Source organism: Pagrus pagrus (assembly GCF_965226575.1).
Source record: "Pagrus pagrus genome assembly, chromosome: 22".
Lineage (NCBI taxonomy): Eukaryota > Metazoa > Chordata > Actinopteri > Spariformes > Sparidae > Pagrus > Pagrus pagrus.
Genome location: NC_140204.1, coordinates 20,630,857 through 20,645,490, shown reverse-complemented (window position 1 = coordinate 20,645,490; position 14,634 = coordinate 20,630,857). Strand labels below are relative to the sequence as shown.

General features: G+C 40.3%; 1 protein-coding gene and 1 long non-coding RNA gene across 10 annotated transcripts in view; both read right to left on the bottom strand.

The window, feature by feature from the left end:
* Nucleotides 1–3,514: 3,514 nt before the first annotated feature.
* On the bottom strand, nt 3,515–7,379 carry LOC311251599. Its single transcript, XR_014621434.1, has 3 exons — nt 7,229–7,379; nt 6,187–6,278; nt 3,515–3,815 (listed from the first exon to the last, which is right to left on the bottom strand). It is a non-coding gene; the product is annotated as an uncharacterized lncRNA (long non-coding RNA).
* Nucleotides 7,380–11,740: 4,361 nt separating this feature from the next.
* The window catches only part of sorcs2 (sortilin-related VPS10 domain containing receptor 2), a 340,016-nt gene continuing 337,122 nt past the window's right edge, over nt 11,741–14,634 (bottom strand). For all 9 annotated transcript variants that reach the window (XM_084344677.1, XM_084344671.1, XM_084344670.1 and 6 more), the window contains one exon: nt 11,741–13,949. In XM_084344677.1, coding sequence (XP_084200803.1) covers nt 13,885–13,949 — 65 coding nt within the window. In that variant the 3' untranslated portion in view covers nt 11,741–13,884. The remainder of the gene's footprint in view (nt 13,950–14,634) is intronic.

Here is a 14,634-nt window from a genome sequence, read left to right as displayed (position 1 = left end):
ATACATCAAACTGAACACGGCTGCAGATTTTGATGAGCTGCTAATCCCAGAAGTGTTCTCCACCATTCCACATTCGCATTTCAGTTGTTTCTTTTCTACATTACTGTATCTTCAGTGTTACTCAACATAGAAACGGGATTGTCTTGGATAATGTAACAACATTCCAGGTTTATTTTCTGGCCACTGGTTTAAATTAGTTCATCTGCATTTATAAAATTCATATTTTTGTCATTTTGGTATAACGCACAAATACCACAATACCACAATACCACAAGCCTCTGCAGCCATTGACATGGGAAAGAAGCCAGTAAGATTTAGACATATACATTTTCAATTTGTCAGTATTGTGTTTTTGAATGAAACATTTGTAGGTCCCTTACTATTTTTACTGTTATATTGTTTTTATATGATTTAAGAATAGCTTCTCCCCTTTCTATATGACAGTAGACTCTGTGATGAGACAAACCATTTACATTGATTCAAGTTCCCCAAAATGTATTATTAAAACGCCCGAGTCTCACCCAGAGTAAAAGCTGTTGTTGAACCATTTGGAGAACAGGCATGGTTTTGGCTTTTGAAGAGCCATATTTTCTCCATTTTGTCACCATTCATGTCCGGAATATGTCACTGTGTGATGATCTCGTGGACATTTGGCTATAAGAGAATAAGGTTTTTAATGGAGTGTGAAACACCACTGAAACAGACTGCACCTTGCTGATTTGGTTTTTATCTGGAAAAGAATGATTGAAATGAAAATGAAACATAGTTTCTGTGCTCAATACACCAACGTGAGGTCTCTCTCTGCATTTGGTTGTTTTTGATGTGACTTACAAATGCATTTATTGCGTACATGCTGAAAATTAAATAACTTATATTAGACTGGAGATGTATTATTATGCAATACGTACATAACTACTACACACTCCCTGTCACAAGCTCCCATATAGTGACCTGAGTGCTCTGGATGCACTATCACATCTATCATTGTACTTTCTGCCTGATGGGCTACTTGATGTGCTGGAGAATTGAACTGTACATATGATATATGATGACATCTCTACTAGAAATGATCAACCTGTCTCTATTAACAGGATACGTACCACAGTCCTTTAAACTAGCTGTAATTAGACCGCTCCTTAAAAAGCCTAATCTTGATCCAGAAGCTTTAGCCAACTATAGACCTATATCCAACCTCCCTTTCCTCTCCAAGATCCTTGAGAAAGCAGTCGCCAACCAGCTATGTGACTTTCTTCATAACAATATTTTATATGAGGATTTTCAATCAGGTTTTAGAGCACATCATAGCACAGAGACGGCACTGGTGAAAGTTACAAATGACCTCCTAATCGCTTCTGACAAAGGACTTCTCTCTGTCCTGGTCTTGCTTGATCTTAGTGCTGCATTTGATACCATTGATCATCACATTCTACTACAGAGACTGGAACACTTAATTGGCATTAAAGGACCCGCATTACACTGGTTTAAGTCTTATTTATCGGATCGATTTCAGTTTGTACATGTTAATGATGAGTCATCCCTGTATACCAAGGTTAGTCATGGTGTTCCTCAAGGCTCCATGCTTGGACCCATACTATTCACCTTATTTATGCTCCCTCTAGGAAATATAATTTGGAAACACTCCATAAACTTTCATTGTTACGCAGATGATACCCAGTTATACCTATCAATAAAGCCAGATGAAACTAATCAGCTTACTGAACTCCATGCATGTCTCAAGGACATTAAGACCTGGATGACCTGCAATGTTCTGCTGTTAAATTCAGATAAAACTGAAGTTATAGTACTTGGTCCTAAACACCTTAGAGATGCATTATCTAATGATATAGCTAGTTTGGATGGCATTAACTTGGCCTCCAGCACCACCGTCAAGAATCTGGGAGTTATCTTTGATCAAGATATGTCCTTCAACTCCCACATAAAACAAATGTCAAGGTCTGCATTTTTTCATCTACGTAACATTGCAAAAATCAGGCCCATCCTGTCTCAAAAAGACGCAGAAAAGCTAGTCCATGCATTTGTTACTTCCAGGCTGGACTATTGTAATTCTCTATTATCAGGCTGCCCTAACAAGTCTCTAAAGAGTCTCCAGCTGGTCCAGAATGCTGCAGCACGTGGTACTGACAGGAACTAAGAAAAGAGATCATATTACTCCTGTATTGGCCTCTCTGCACTGGCTCCCTGTAAAATCAAGAATAGAGCTTAAAATCCTTCTCCTCACTTACAAAGCTGTTAATGGTCAGGCACCATCATATCTCCAGGAGCTCATACTACCCTATTACCCAACTAGAGCATTACGCTCCCAGAACGCAGGATTACTTGTAGTTCCTAAAGTCTCCAAAAGCAGAATGGGAGCCAGAGCCTTCAGTTATCAAGCTCCTCTTCTGTGGAACCATCTTCCTGTTTTGGTCCGGGAGGCAGACACTCTCTCTACCTTTAAGAGTAGACTTAAGACCTTCCTTTTCGACAGAGCTTATAGTTAGGGCTGGCCCAGGCCTGTCTTGGACCAGCTCTTAGTTATGCTGCTATAGGCCCAGTCTGGGGGACAAATGACACACTGAGCTTCTCTCTCCTCCTCTCCTCTCCATCTGTATACATTATGCCTGTATACATGCCCCATCTCTGCATGTCACTGACTTCACTTCTTCCCCGGAGTCCTTGTGCTTTCTAGTCCTACAGGCTCCCATGGATCCTGGTCGCGCCCGGGTCGTGGATCGTGGATGCGCCTACTGCCATGGCCCTGCCTGATCGTGGATGCGCCTACTGCCATGGCCCTGCCTGACACCCACCACTACTGTCGCTAATATTAGTCATATCTCTGTTACATACGTTTCACTACTATTATTGTAATGCATTACTACATACTATCCTTACCGTTAACCACTACTACTGTTATCACTAGTAATCACATTTCCATTATGTGCATTTCATTATTATTGCTGTAATACCTCTTTATGTACTTTCATTCCTGTCAACCATCCATTATAATTGTATACATTGTGATCTCGTTGATCTGCTCTGTACATGCGACATCTATTGCACGTCTGTCTGTCCTGGGAGAGGGATCCCTCCTCTGTGGCTCTTCCTGAGGTTTCTTCCGAATTTTTTTTTCCCCTGTTAAAAGGGCTTTTTTTTGGGGCAAGTTTTTCCTCACTCGAATCGAGGGTCGAAGGACCGAGGGTGTCGTCTCTGTACAGATTGTAAAGCCCTCTGAGGCAAACTGTGATTTGTGAATTTGGGCTATACAAATAAAATTTGATTTGATTTGATTTGATTTGATATACTGAATATTCACTCGTTTACACATATTCTCACGTTCATGTGTTCCCTCTGTGTCTATGTTGTAATGGTTGACAGTGCCTGTTTGCTTGTTTCTCTCTCTCTTTTTGCAGTAGAAGTGAGCTACCATGCTGGACCAAAACAATTGACAAACTGAACTTGAAGGCAAAGCCACAGCTCATACATGTGTTTTATTTTGAAGAAGCACACTTTACACAGTAGTATTGAAGATGGGGGACAAACTCTTGTGTGACAGTCTACAGGATGCATTCAGGGTTATGGTCCAGCACTCTGTACAGTGATAATAGTGCAGTGTATGTATGAGCAGATAGCATCAACATTCACCATACATTACAGAGAAACACACTAACAGCTGGATATGTATTTCAGAGCTCAGTCTTTTCTCTGTTTGTCCTCTGAGAACTTTCTCCCTCCTCAAGGAAGACTCTCCCATCAGGCTGCTCTCTCCACTTCAAGGTGACTCCACTCACTCCTTTCTCCTTCAGCCTGTCCTGGAACTGGGAAACACAGATAGCAGCCATTTTGTAACACCGTACACTTAGCTTAAGCTTACACACTAACTGGTTTGTGATCACCAGACATACTTCAGTCTCATTATTTAGTGCTCCTGACATAGAAATCATTGTGTGATCACAGTGGGATCACAGGATCATATCCATGCCTGGAGTGAAGTTGTTAATGTTGATGTGACAAGACGTCTAAAGCAGCCACTGTGTGTTATACTTAACATGGTAATAACACTTCACATGACAATCAGAACTTCAGTTTTACTCCTTCTCCTGAGACTCTTTATCTATTTAACCTGGAACATGAAATGCATTCTTAACTATTTCAACTTTTACATGAACTCATTCTTTGATGTGTGGCTATTCTCTTCCTTCAAAATTGGCAAGGCACTTACCCGCAGATTCCACTGGATACGGTACAGCTACGTTACGGCTGCGTTACGGCTCCGGTACGATTGTGCTCCGGCGTCCTCGTCCGGCAACCCCCACCAGTTGCGTTTTGAGTCCGCTACGGCGCAGCTCCGCCGATCAGCTGGAGAAACGAAACCGAGGAATTCCCGCGATAATTACATTATCACACACGAACGCAGTTATATGTATGTGCTATAAACACAACAACACGAAGTGTTCCCGACCGACAGATTAGAAGAAGAGCTTGTATTTGTCTCTTTTTTTTAGGTTTTTGTGTTTGTATCAACACGGAGTGTTTTATTTTGAAAATCAACCGGATTTCTTGTTGTTGTTTCGTGTCTGACTTCCTGTCTGCTCTGTGCTAAATTCGGCTGAATTGCTGCGTTGTGTTGCGGCGTCCGCCAGAATAGAAGTCCTGCGTATCTGCTCCGCAGGGCTGCGGACTGCCGGAGCTGGCACGCAGCAGACACGCAGCGCAGCGGACCTGGTGGAAGTTAACACATAGACTAAAGTGCTACGGATCAGCTCCGCCGCCATGGCGGAGCCGTAACGCAGCCGTACCGTATCCAGTGGAATCTGCGGGTTAGACAAGACACAACAGTTTAAAACACTTGACAAATAATTCATTAAACATTCATTGACCTTCCTCCACTACAGTAAGGCATGCTGCAGCAATGTTTATCAGGGTTAATTAACCCACAGAATGACTACAAATACAGATGGGTTTGTTGTACGGAGATACCACAACATCTGGTTTCAGGCCAGTACCAAGTAATTCAAGGCCAATATCCTATACTGATACTTTTTATTATGAAGACACAGGACAGCTTTTAAAGGCAGATAACAAAAATATTTATCTTATTCATGTAAAGTGAAAGTGCATACATATATAAAGGTTATATATAATATTGATATTTATAATGTAATTTTATATATAAAAATAAATAACTATATTCAGCCATTCATATTTCATATTTCAGGTTTGAGATATATGAATTTTTGCAGTTTCATTCAAATAATTCATTTAGATAACAAGTTCCACTGAGCTCAATATATTATTTGGATGTGTGAATATAGTGCACTATATTTAATCAGTTCACACATACGCTGTATAAAAACATGGATGTAGTAAACAGCTGTGTTCCCTGTCCGCTTTGGCACAGATATGAAATCTAAAGTAAATGTCATTCTGATGTCGGAGCAGACAGCCATGTTGCTTTTTATGTTCTGACTCTCTCTCTTCAAACTTATTAATGTACACATGGAAACACCAGAGGGCGGTGCTGCACTTTATTCCTGCACACGAGCACTGAAAGAGTTCAGCTTTCAGGGTCAGGTTGTGACCTTCCCCCAGGCAACTCTCTGTATATGAAGCACACCTTCAACGTCGCACTTCATACCAGTTGGAGGCAATGGAAAGACTTTTGAGAGAGACATGTACTGTATACAGGGAGCTGCAGTAGTCGAGATGAGGAAATAAATGCATCTCTACAGCCTCTACAGACAGAACATTTGTGCTTTTGGCAATGTTAGGTAGAAAAAAGAACATGACCCCCGTTGATGGGTGACACACTCACAGTACGTCACCCATCAACGGGAGTGACTGGTGCAGTGCATTCTGGTTGTTGTAGGTTTTCTACATTTTGAGCAAAAGGGAATTTCCGTCTTTCTGCTGCATAGACAGTCCACTTTTACACAAGGGCCATCTTTCCAGCAGTGAATCACTTCTTTCAGGGGAAAACCTGGGATACCTACGCTGTCTCCCAGACAGAACATTCATGAAAATAACTCTCCCGTATCCACTGTTTCATTGCAGAAATGTGGTTTTGATAGTGACACAAAAAGGCAAAACACAGAACAAGACAGATAAACAAAGAAAAACACAGTTCTTCAGTATTTCTCATCAGTGTATGAATGTGTTGGTGTGTCAAGGTGGATTTTGGCTCCTCACCTGTTTCAGCATGTCGGCTTTCACAGCAGGGTCATTGAGATCCAAGGAGGAGTCCCCCCGCTTTATTCTCAGCTTCACTACCTGCCTCATCACTGGTGCACAGACAAAGAGAGGAAACATGCTGTGGTATTACCTTTGTTACACCAAACTCATACATGTAAATCAACACTGGATTCATACACGTTATGGTACAAAACAAGTGAGATCATTGTTCAAAGATTAGCTTCCCTATCATCATCCTCCCCCGCTGCATGTGACCACATGCCTGTCAGTTGTGCCTCCATGCAGTCATCGATCAGACATCGATTAAAGACTGGTTATCAACTTTTACATATTTCTTATTTAATGATAAAATTAAAAACTAATGCTTGAGGGGGCTTAACTGGGGCTGTACAGATTTGTGTCAGGGTTATAGCATAAACCGCCTCTATAATAATATTTCAGTAATACATTACTACAGTTATGTCACGCAACACGTTACAATCTGTGTTACTGACCGAAGTGAAGCGTTTGTTGCTTTTTTAAGAACCCATCCACATGACCATATTAATATAGTAACTCTGAGCCTAATGATGAAGCCTAATCCTCCGAGCACACTTTAATTTACATTCATGCATTCCTTGTTCTGTGGACTATCATAAAAAGGCACGGAAAAAGATATTTTAATCTTGTCATGTCATTATAGGCCACATTATAGAAGGTGTAGGTCTGCTGTGTTTCACATGACTGAGCCTACAATTAAAATTTATTCCTATCTCATAATATATCAGACTGTGATCCTTTGTCTGCGTCCTGTGTCCAAGGACATTCCTTTATTGAAAAAGATCTAGGCTTTAAAGTAACTTAAATGTAGTGTAATAAGTAATTCATTACTCCAAGCAGACAGTAATATTGTAACGTAATATATTCCTTTAAAATGAAGGTAACTAGTAATATGAAACATTTTGAAAGTAACATGCCCAACACTGTAGATGACTAGTTAGTAAGTTATTCTAATGCTGTATTCTCACTCTCTTCCACTGAAGGACAGTAAACTACTCACCAGGCGGCACACTGTAGCAGACAAAAGGGAGTCTCCTTTCACAGGGTTCTGTCCACCATGTTCCTGAACTCTGCAAAGCTGCGATGGCGCATACGACACTCGAGCCAATATTCTTTGAACCGCCACCCCAGTATCTGAATGAGGAGCCACTCCCATCAGACCAGTAACTGTTAGGATCTCTGGACAAACCAATCCATGCCCAGTCTCCACTAGGGACCAACATCTGGATCTCCTGGTTCTCAGCGTTGTTCCTCACAGTGGCCAGGTCAGTGTAGTGCTCCCTGCAGTACCTCTGAGCACTGGACCAATTCATTTTGTCATTCACAACAGCAAATCTGGAATCCAGCTGTGTTCCTGCTGTTTGAGATTGTAAGAACAGGAGATCGTTGAGTTCACATACTGAATTTCAAAATAATCGTTTTTCAAGGTTAAAATATAACTTGCTACGTTCTTACCTCTGTAACAGATAAATGCATATTTCAAAGGGCACCTGTCATCCCACCACCCTCCACTATTCCTGCCAATGTTAACACAGAGCTGACCAACATTAACAAAGTCTGGTTGGTTACTTTGCCAGTTCCTATATTCAGCTCCAGTCTCGTAGCCATCTGACCACCTCCAGTCGATTTCAATGTACAGGCCGATCCAAACCTCAGAGTTGTAGCCAAAAGAGGCAACAGTGTTGATGAGTTGGTTCATTTCTTCAGTGTTTTTAATGGTGGCCAGGTCTGTGTATTTCTTTCTGCAGTAGGTCTGAGCTTCAGTCCAAGTCATAGGATCAGCAACATAGTGGTACTGATGGAGGAGGCATGAGGCGATGTTCCAGCCTGGGAGGGGAACAAGTGTTCGATTTGTTAAAGGTTGTGTTCTAGTCTTAAATGATTTAACTGTATATAAAGTTGTTAAAACAAGTTCCACCTCCAGTAGCTACAACATTTAAAGTCTGCTCACACATTGATGCATTACATCTTTTAATATAATAAATAACAACAATGATAATAACATTAATAGTCAAAGGAGTATTTACACTTTTGATACTTTAAGTACGCTAATAAGTTTCTTTCAGTATGATTCTGCAGGACTTGTTCTTGTACTTGTAATGGAGTATTTTACAATGTATTTGCTTTACATTCCTTTTTGAATTTAAAGACTTCCTTCAAAGCTCATAGAGGTTATTTTGATAAGGGTTCCAATAGAAAAAAATAATACTATTCAACTATTTTTTCAAACTACTGAAATTGTGAGAACAACCTGTGACTTATTTATTTCAGTATAAGCATGTTCTACAATAATGAATACACAGATAATAAGAATTTACCGACCTGAGAGATACAAGACACCCAGTAAGATCCTTTCCATCATCATGCTGCTCTATGGATGGTGTGTGTCGCTGTACAGCACTAAAAGCAAAACAAACTAATGTCATTTCTACCATTATGCAAAGCTAGTGAGAGCCAACAAAAGCTCTTTGTGGTTGGCCATAAAGGTCACATCCATCACATTGCTATTTGCATAAAGTAAAAAGCAATATGAAGGGTGTATTCATAAAAATGATAAGTCAGCATACAGGGATGAGGTGCAAAACAGCCTGGTGTTCTGCCAACAATCTCCCTCTCAACAACAAGAAGACTCTAGAGATTACAAAAAGTATATATACTGTGTCTATAAAAAGTATTTACCCCATTGGATGTTTCCCCTTATATTGCTTTTATATGGAATCATGGTCAATATCATTTGGCTTTTTTGACAAAGAATTTACAAAAAAACAACCCTCTTTAATGTCAAAGTGAAAACAGATTTCTACAAAGTAATGCCAATTAACTCAAACATATAATGTAAAATAAGTGACTGCATAAGTATTCACCTCCTTTAAAGTGACTGACCTAATTCAACAGAGGTCCAGCCAATTGGTGCTAGAGGTCTCACAATTAGTGAAATGGAGATAACCTGAGTACAGTTAATGTGTCTGAAGTGATTGTAGTATAAAGACACCTGTGTCTGAAGGTCCGGTCACTGGTTAATCAGTATTCCTGGCTACAATTGAAAAGATTATTGAAAAGTATAAGTCAGGGGATGGATCCAAAAACATTATCAAGTCACTGAACATCCCCCAGAGTTAAATCCATCATTAAGAAATGGAATGAATATGGCACATGTGTAAATCTGCCCTGGGCAGGCCGCCCTCACAAACCAAGTGACTGTGAAAGGAGTAGACTAGTGAGGGAGGCCACCAGGACACCTATGACTACTCTGAAGGAGTAGGTCATAGGTCATAGGTCTCTGAAGCAGCTGAGATAGGAGAGGATCTGTATACAACTGCTGCCTGGGTTTCTTCACCAGTCAAAACTTTATGAAAAAGTATGATTTTAAGTTGTTGCATAAAACCATTTACTTAGTAGTAGTTTACTGATAGTATACTTTATTACAGGCATAGTGGTGTCCCTGAAATGCCTCATGTTTCCTTGTGTTTTCCCTTTCCCTGTGTTCCCAGTTACTCCTGTCACTCCCTTTGGACAGAACACTTTAAAGTGTACTTTAATTACCTAACAAGACTAGGTCAAAACTTTATGTCAAAGTTTATGGCTGGACCAAAGTGCTAAAATGTGGCCAATTCCTTACTGGGGGTGGGTGGTAGAGTTTACATGTGAGATAACTTAAGAATTACATCTACAAGCTACATTCACAGATTTGTTTTTAAACTCATTATCATGACAGCTTTAGCCTAAGAAATATGAAATATTTGAGATCTACTGATTACTCTTCAATTAATTAATGACAAATTTCCATTCAAGCTTTACTATTCCCCATTTGGATTTTCACATTTGAGAGTGTAGATGGGTTTTTCCATGAATGGGCAGTCTTCGAGGAAAACTCATTCAACATCCCACAGGGAGAGACACATACGTCAGAAAGCAGGCCAGGAAAGACATAGAAGGATTGAAAATGGCCTTTACTGCACTCCAACAACTGCAGTTCATTTAAAGTAAATGTAGTCCAATTCACTTCTGATTGTAGTGACGTTAGCTAATGAAAGTTTGTTGATGTTAACGAACTAGCTGCAATTATGATCCAAGTAGCTTTCATCTTACATCACACCTTAACTAAAGCTGGCTTTGTTTACCAGACAGCTTGCTTGGGAAACACTAAAAATGAATGGGTGCAGTGCTGGAACTAGACGTTTGGAACCATCAGCTGCCCCATAACACGCTTTACTTCTGCACTCTCCAATGCCAATAGGAGTCAATGGGAGTGTCGCAACTCTGATATTGGAGTTTGGATATGGATAAGGATAAGGTTACTGACTTCACAGGAGAAGACACACTGAACATCTAGCCAAGGGACCATATGTTTTATGACATCCTTATTCCTCCAATGTACATTCACATATAATCAGAGGTTCCTCTGAAAAATGTCTGTCACAAACTCCAGCCATTTACTTCTTAACAAAGGAGAACAGATTGTTGGAGTTAGGGCAACCAAAAACACACTGACGACCAATATCGGCAGGCTAGCTTGTGGCTCCAGCTGTGTGGTAGAATGTATAGTTTTGGGGGAGGGACATAAATTGGACTCAAAATAAGTATACGCCTGCGAGTGCCAGATGTCAGACATCAACATTTTTACCTCTACTAAGGAGGTTGTATTTTTTTACTTGTGTCTGCATGATTTCACAAAAAAACTGAATGGATTTCCATGAAAATTGGACTGAGGATGAGTGTGGGCCCAAAATATTCCTTAACTTTTAGTGCAAAATTTGGATAACAACACATCCAGGATTTATTTTTTTTAAATTTCCTTTAACTTTGCGAGATAGAACTTTTTTTTTCTTTTCTCAGGGAATACTCCATGGATCTTGATGGAAAATTAATCTGATGTTGGTGGCTGGTATCTGAGTAAGAAAAAGTTGATGCATCTTCAATCAAAAATCTGGATCAAAATATAGATTTATTTTTATATTGACCTTTGATGGCCTCTGGCAATTTGGAGAATTGATGAATCCCAGTTTACACCGTAACAGACAGATGACAGACAGCATGTGTGGCATTGTGTCAGCGAGTGGACCATGGTGGCTACGGACTACAAAACACAGGTGCATTGTCTGCCCCATCCCCCCTTTTTTTGTCAGTGTCTCAAACATGTCTTTTTTTCCCACAACATGAAACTGCACATTTTAGACTGTCTTTTTACTGTGACCAGTCCAAAGCACACCTGTAAACTAATCATGTTGGTTAATCAGCATCTTGATATGCCACACCTGTCAGCTGGATGGATTATTTTGGCAAAAAGTGCTCACTAACACAAAGATTAATACAATTTGTGGTCAAAATCTGAGATAAATAATTATTGAGCCAATTAACAAGGAGAACACTTAAAATTAATGTTTGAGATCACAAACTTAGATTATGTAAAGCTCCATCCATATGTTAGTCTTCAAACAGACTCTCAGACCTTTTCATTGTTTGCTAGCAGAAGTTGACAGTATGTAAACCAATCAGATAAAACCAACAGACATACAAGTTATGGGAGTGATTTATTCCAGGATGCAGGTTGAGTGCACTACGCTCCCTGATGAGGACACACAATTGTTTTTTAATAGCAAAAATCAACAGATCAAACAAACCAGCAGTAAGAGGAAAAGAAAAATGGTGTGGTCAAAATTACATGATCTGTGCCATCAGATGTGAAACTCCTTCACTATTATATTGGAATATCACAATTCCCACTTTCCCCTTTGTTAAAGAGGACATCGATACAATGACGACACATCACTAGAAAAACTAAGTTGAGCATGAGCAGAAATATGTACAAAAGATGAATTAGGGTGTAAATCAGAACGAGTGAATGTGGGCTGTTTGTATCAAATACAAGTGATCTCGGTGGCAATGGTAGCATTGGTACACTGTAAAGGCCTTTCATCCAGAGACCTATTGATTCAGAGTCTGCAGACTTGTTCAGCTGCTGTTGTGTACGTGTAGACAGCACTGCTTACATCATTAGTGCAATAAAAACAAACAGAAAGACTTCAGCAAAAAAGGCAACAGAATCAATAACCAGTGTTTACACGTACTGAGAAAAATGACAAAAACCTACAAGTAGTGTATCAAAAATATCCATATACATAGTCGTCACTGTGTACTTGTGAGTATCTTTATAAGACAATGAAATTATTTCCAGTTAATGAAAAATCATCTTACTCATGAGATTACACTGAAAGTTTCGAAAAATGGATACACGTGAATCAGGCAATGGACGTTGAGGAAACTGGAAACGGTGAGAATTTTTCAAATTCAAGAAACTCAGTGAAGGGCCACTCAAAGAGAAAAATGCTGTGTATTTTGGTAGTAGTGTAAAACAATCACACATATGTCAAAGGGAATATGTACAAAGTGGAGATTGTTCATATTTACACATTTACATACAACAAACTAAACCTTTAAGGAGACATGTTTCCACCGCGGGCTATGCCTAATATAGGCTGATACAGTAAAATATATCAACTACACCTTCCCTCCATGACGGCGACCTTTGTCTCCAGGGGAACAAGTTCGCTTTGAGCTCTGACCCAGAGCGTGTAGGGAAGAGGAGGAAGGGGGCGGACTGTTATTAGAAATAAATAAACCGGACACCAAGTCATGTCACTGAGCAGATTACCATCTGCTGTTATAGGCACCATGGGACAGACGATGAGCTCCTACAAAAGGCGGTGCTGATTTTACACACCGCTCAACAAACTTCTGTAAATGTGTGAGTACATAAGCAGGAATACAGGGATGTGCATGTGGTGGGATTCATGAAAATGAATATACAGTTTATTGTAATGAAGCTCTCCGAGCACCTGTGAGTGGGAATTTAAGAAAGTGCAACATCGCCCTCCTGTGTTTGCATGTGTACTCGTAATACGCAAATTCACAAGAGTTGATCAAATCCTACATTCCATTGTGAGAATATTATTGCCTGTGAAGAGAGTGTCCAGAAATTGTGTGAAAAAAAGGGAGAATCGAACGGAAAAAGGGGATTTCACAAACCTTGATGCACTCTGTCGTTAATGCTTGGAAATCATTTAAGCGCACCGGTCTACCTTTAGTGCCTGCGACCAGTGGATGGTTCAACCCTCTCTGACTGTGAATATTACTGGAAACCAGTGCAGTGAGTCATGCTGGCTGATTCTGAGTGTCTATGAGTGACAGACGATGTACACACAGAGTTTTCTTTTTCCAAAAACACAGATGAATGTCCTTGGTGTGATTTCGTCAGGACCTCCATCTTCACCGGGTGTCAGTGCAGTTCTCCAGGCCTGGTGTGTGAAGTGAAGAGGGGGAATGGGGCTCGCGTTGATGTAAAATTTAGGTTTAGGTGAAGCTGAGTGCCTCCCATCCCACAGCAGAGAGATTGAGAAGAGGAAAAAAAGGATAGAGATGAAGGAGATGTCCCTCCACCAGGCTCAACTCCCACCCCATTCCACCCCAAATAATAATTAAAATTAAAAAATTACACAAAAAGCTGGAGCTGAAGGATTGAGGAGGCCATGGAGTGGAGGTGAAGTGTCCGAGGAAGAGGAGAAGGAAAAGGAGAGAGAAGGAGGAAGGCAGAGTGGAGTCCCTGTGCTCGTTAGCCGGCTAGGCTAGGCTAGCTCATTAGCGTTGCGACGGCAGCCATCAGCTGGTCAGGTAGCTGTGCAGTTCTCTGGAGTTGATGCTCAGGACCACACCTGAATGGTTGCCTGACAACGAGAGGAAACAGGAAACAGGACAAGCAAATGAGCAATGCTAAAAGAATATAGAGCCCGGAGCTGGACACGCTGTGGTCAGTGCTGTTAGAGGTACCCTGCAGAGTTTTCTGACACTGTCACTGTGCAGCCGAACAAATGTGTGAACTGCATCTCCTTCCTCCTGCAGCTTCATGTGACTGTGGCCACTACTGAAAGCTCTCACAGCTTGGCTCTTGGTTTACATCAATGAAGAAAAGTAACTAAATACATTTACTCAAATACTTGTACTTCAATGAGTGTTTCTTTATATGGTACTTTTCAACTTCAACATTTTTGGAGGGAAATATTTTATTTTTTACTCCACAACATTTTTTATCTCACAGCTGTAGTTACTAGTTATTTTTCAGGTGAAGTCTTTAAAGAAAAGATCTAAAATAGTTTAGTCTTTGGTGGTTCATATGCCGATTTAATATATCTCCCACATAAAGGATCTGAATAATTGCCTCCGCCAAGAGGGGTTATGTTTCCACCCTGGTCCGTTTGTTTGTTTGTTGTTATGCTGTTTTTAAGTTACGTAATGTAAGTAAATTAATGTCCTTATGTGACACTTATGTCACATGACCTGAGTTATGAAAGTGATGAGACTGAATGTTGTTTTTTTAACCCAGAGAATGACCAAGTATTTTTGGAGCCTTAA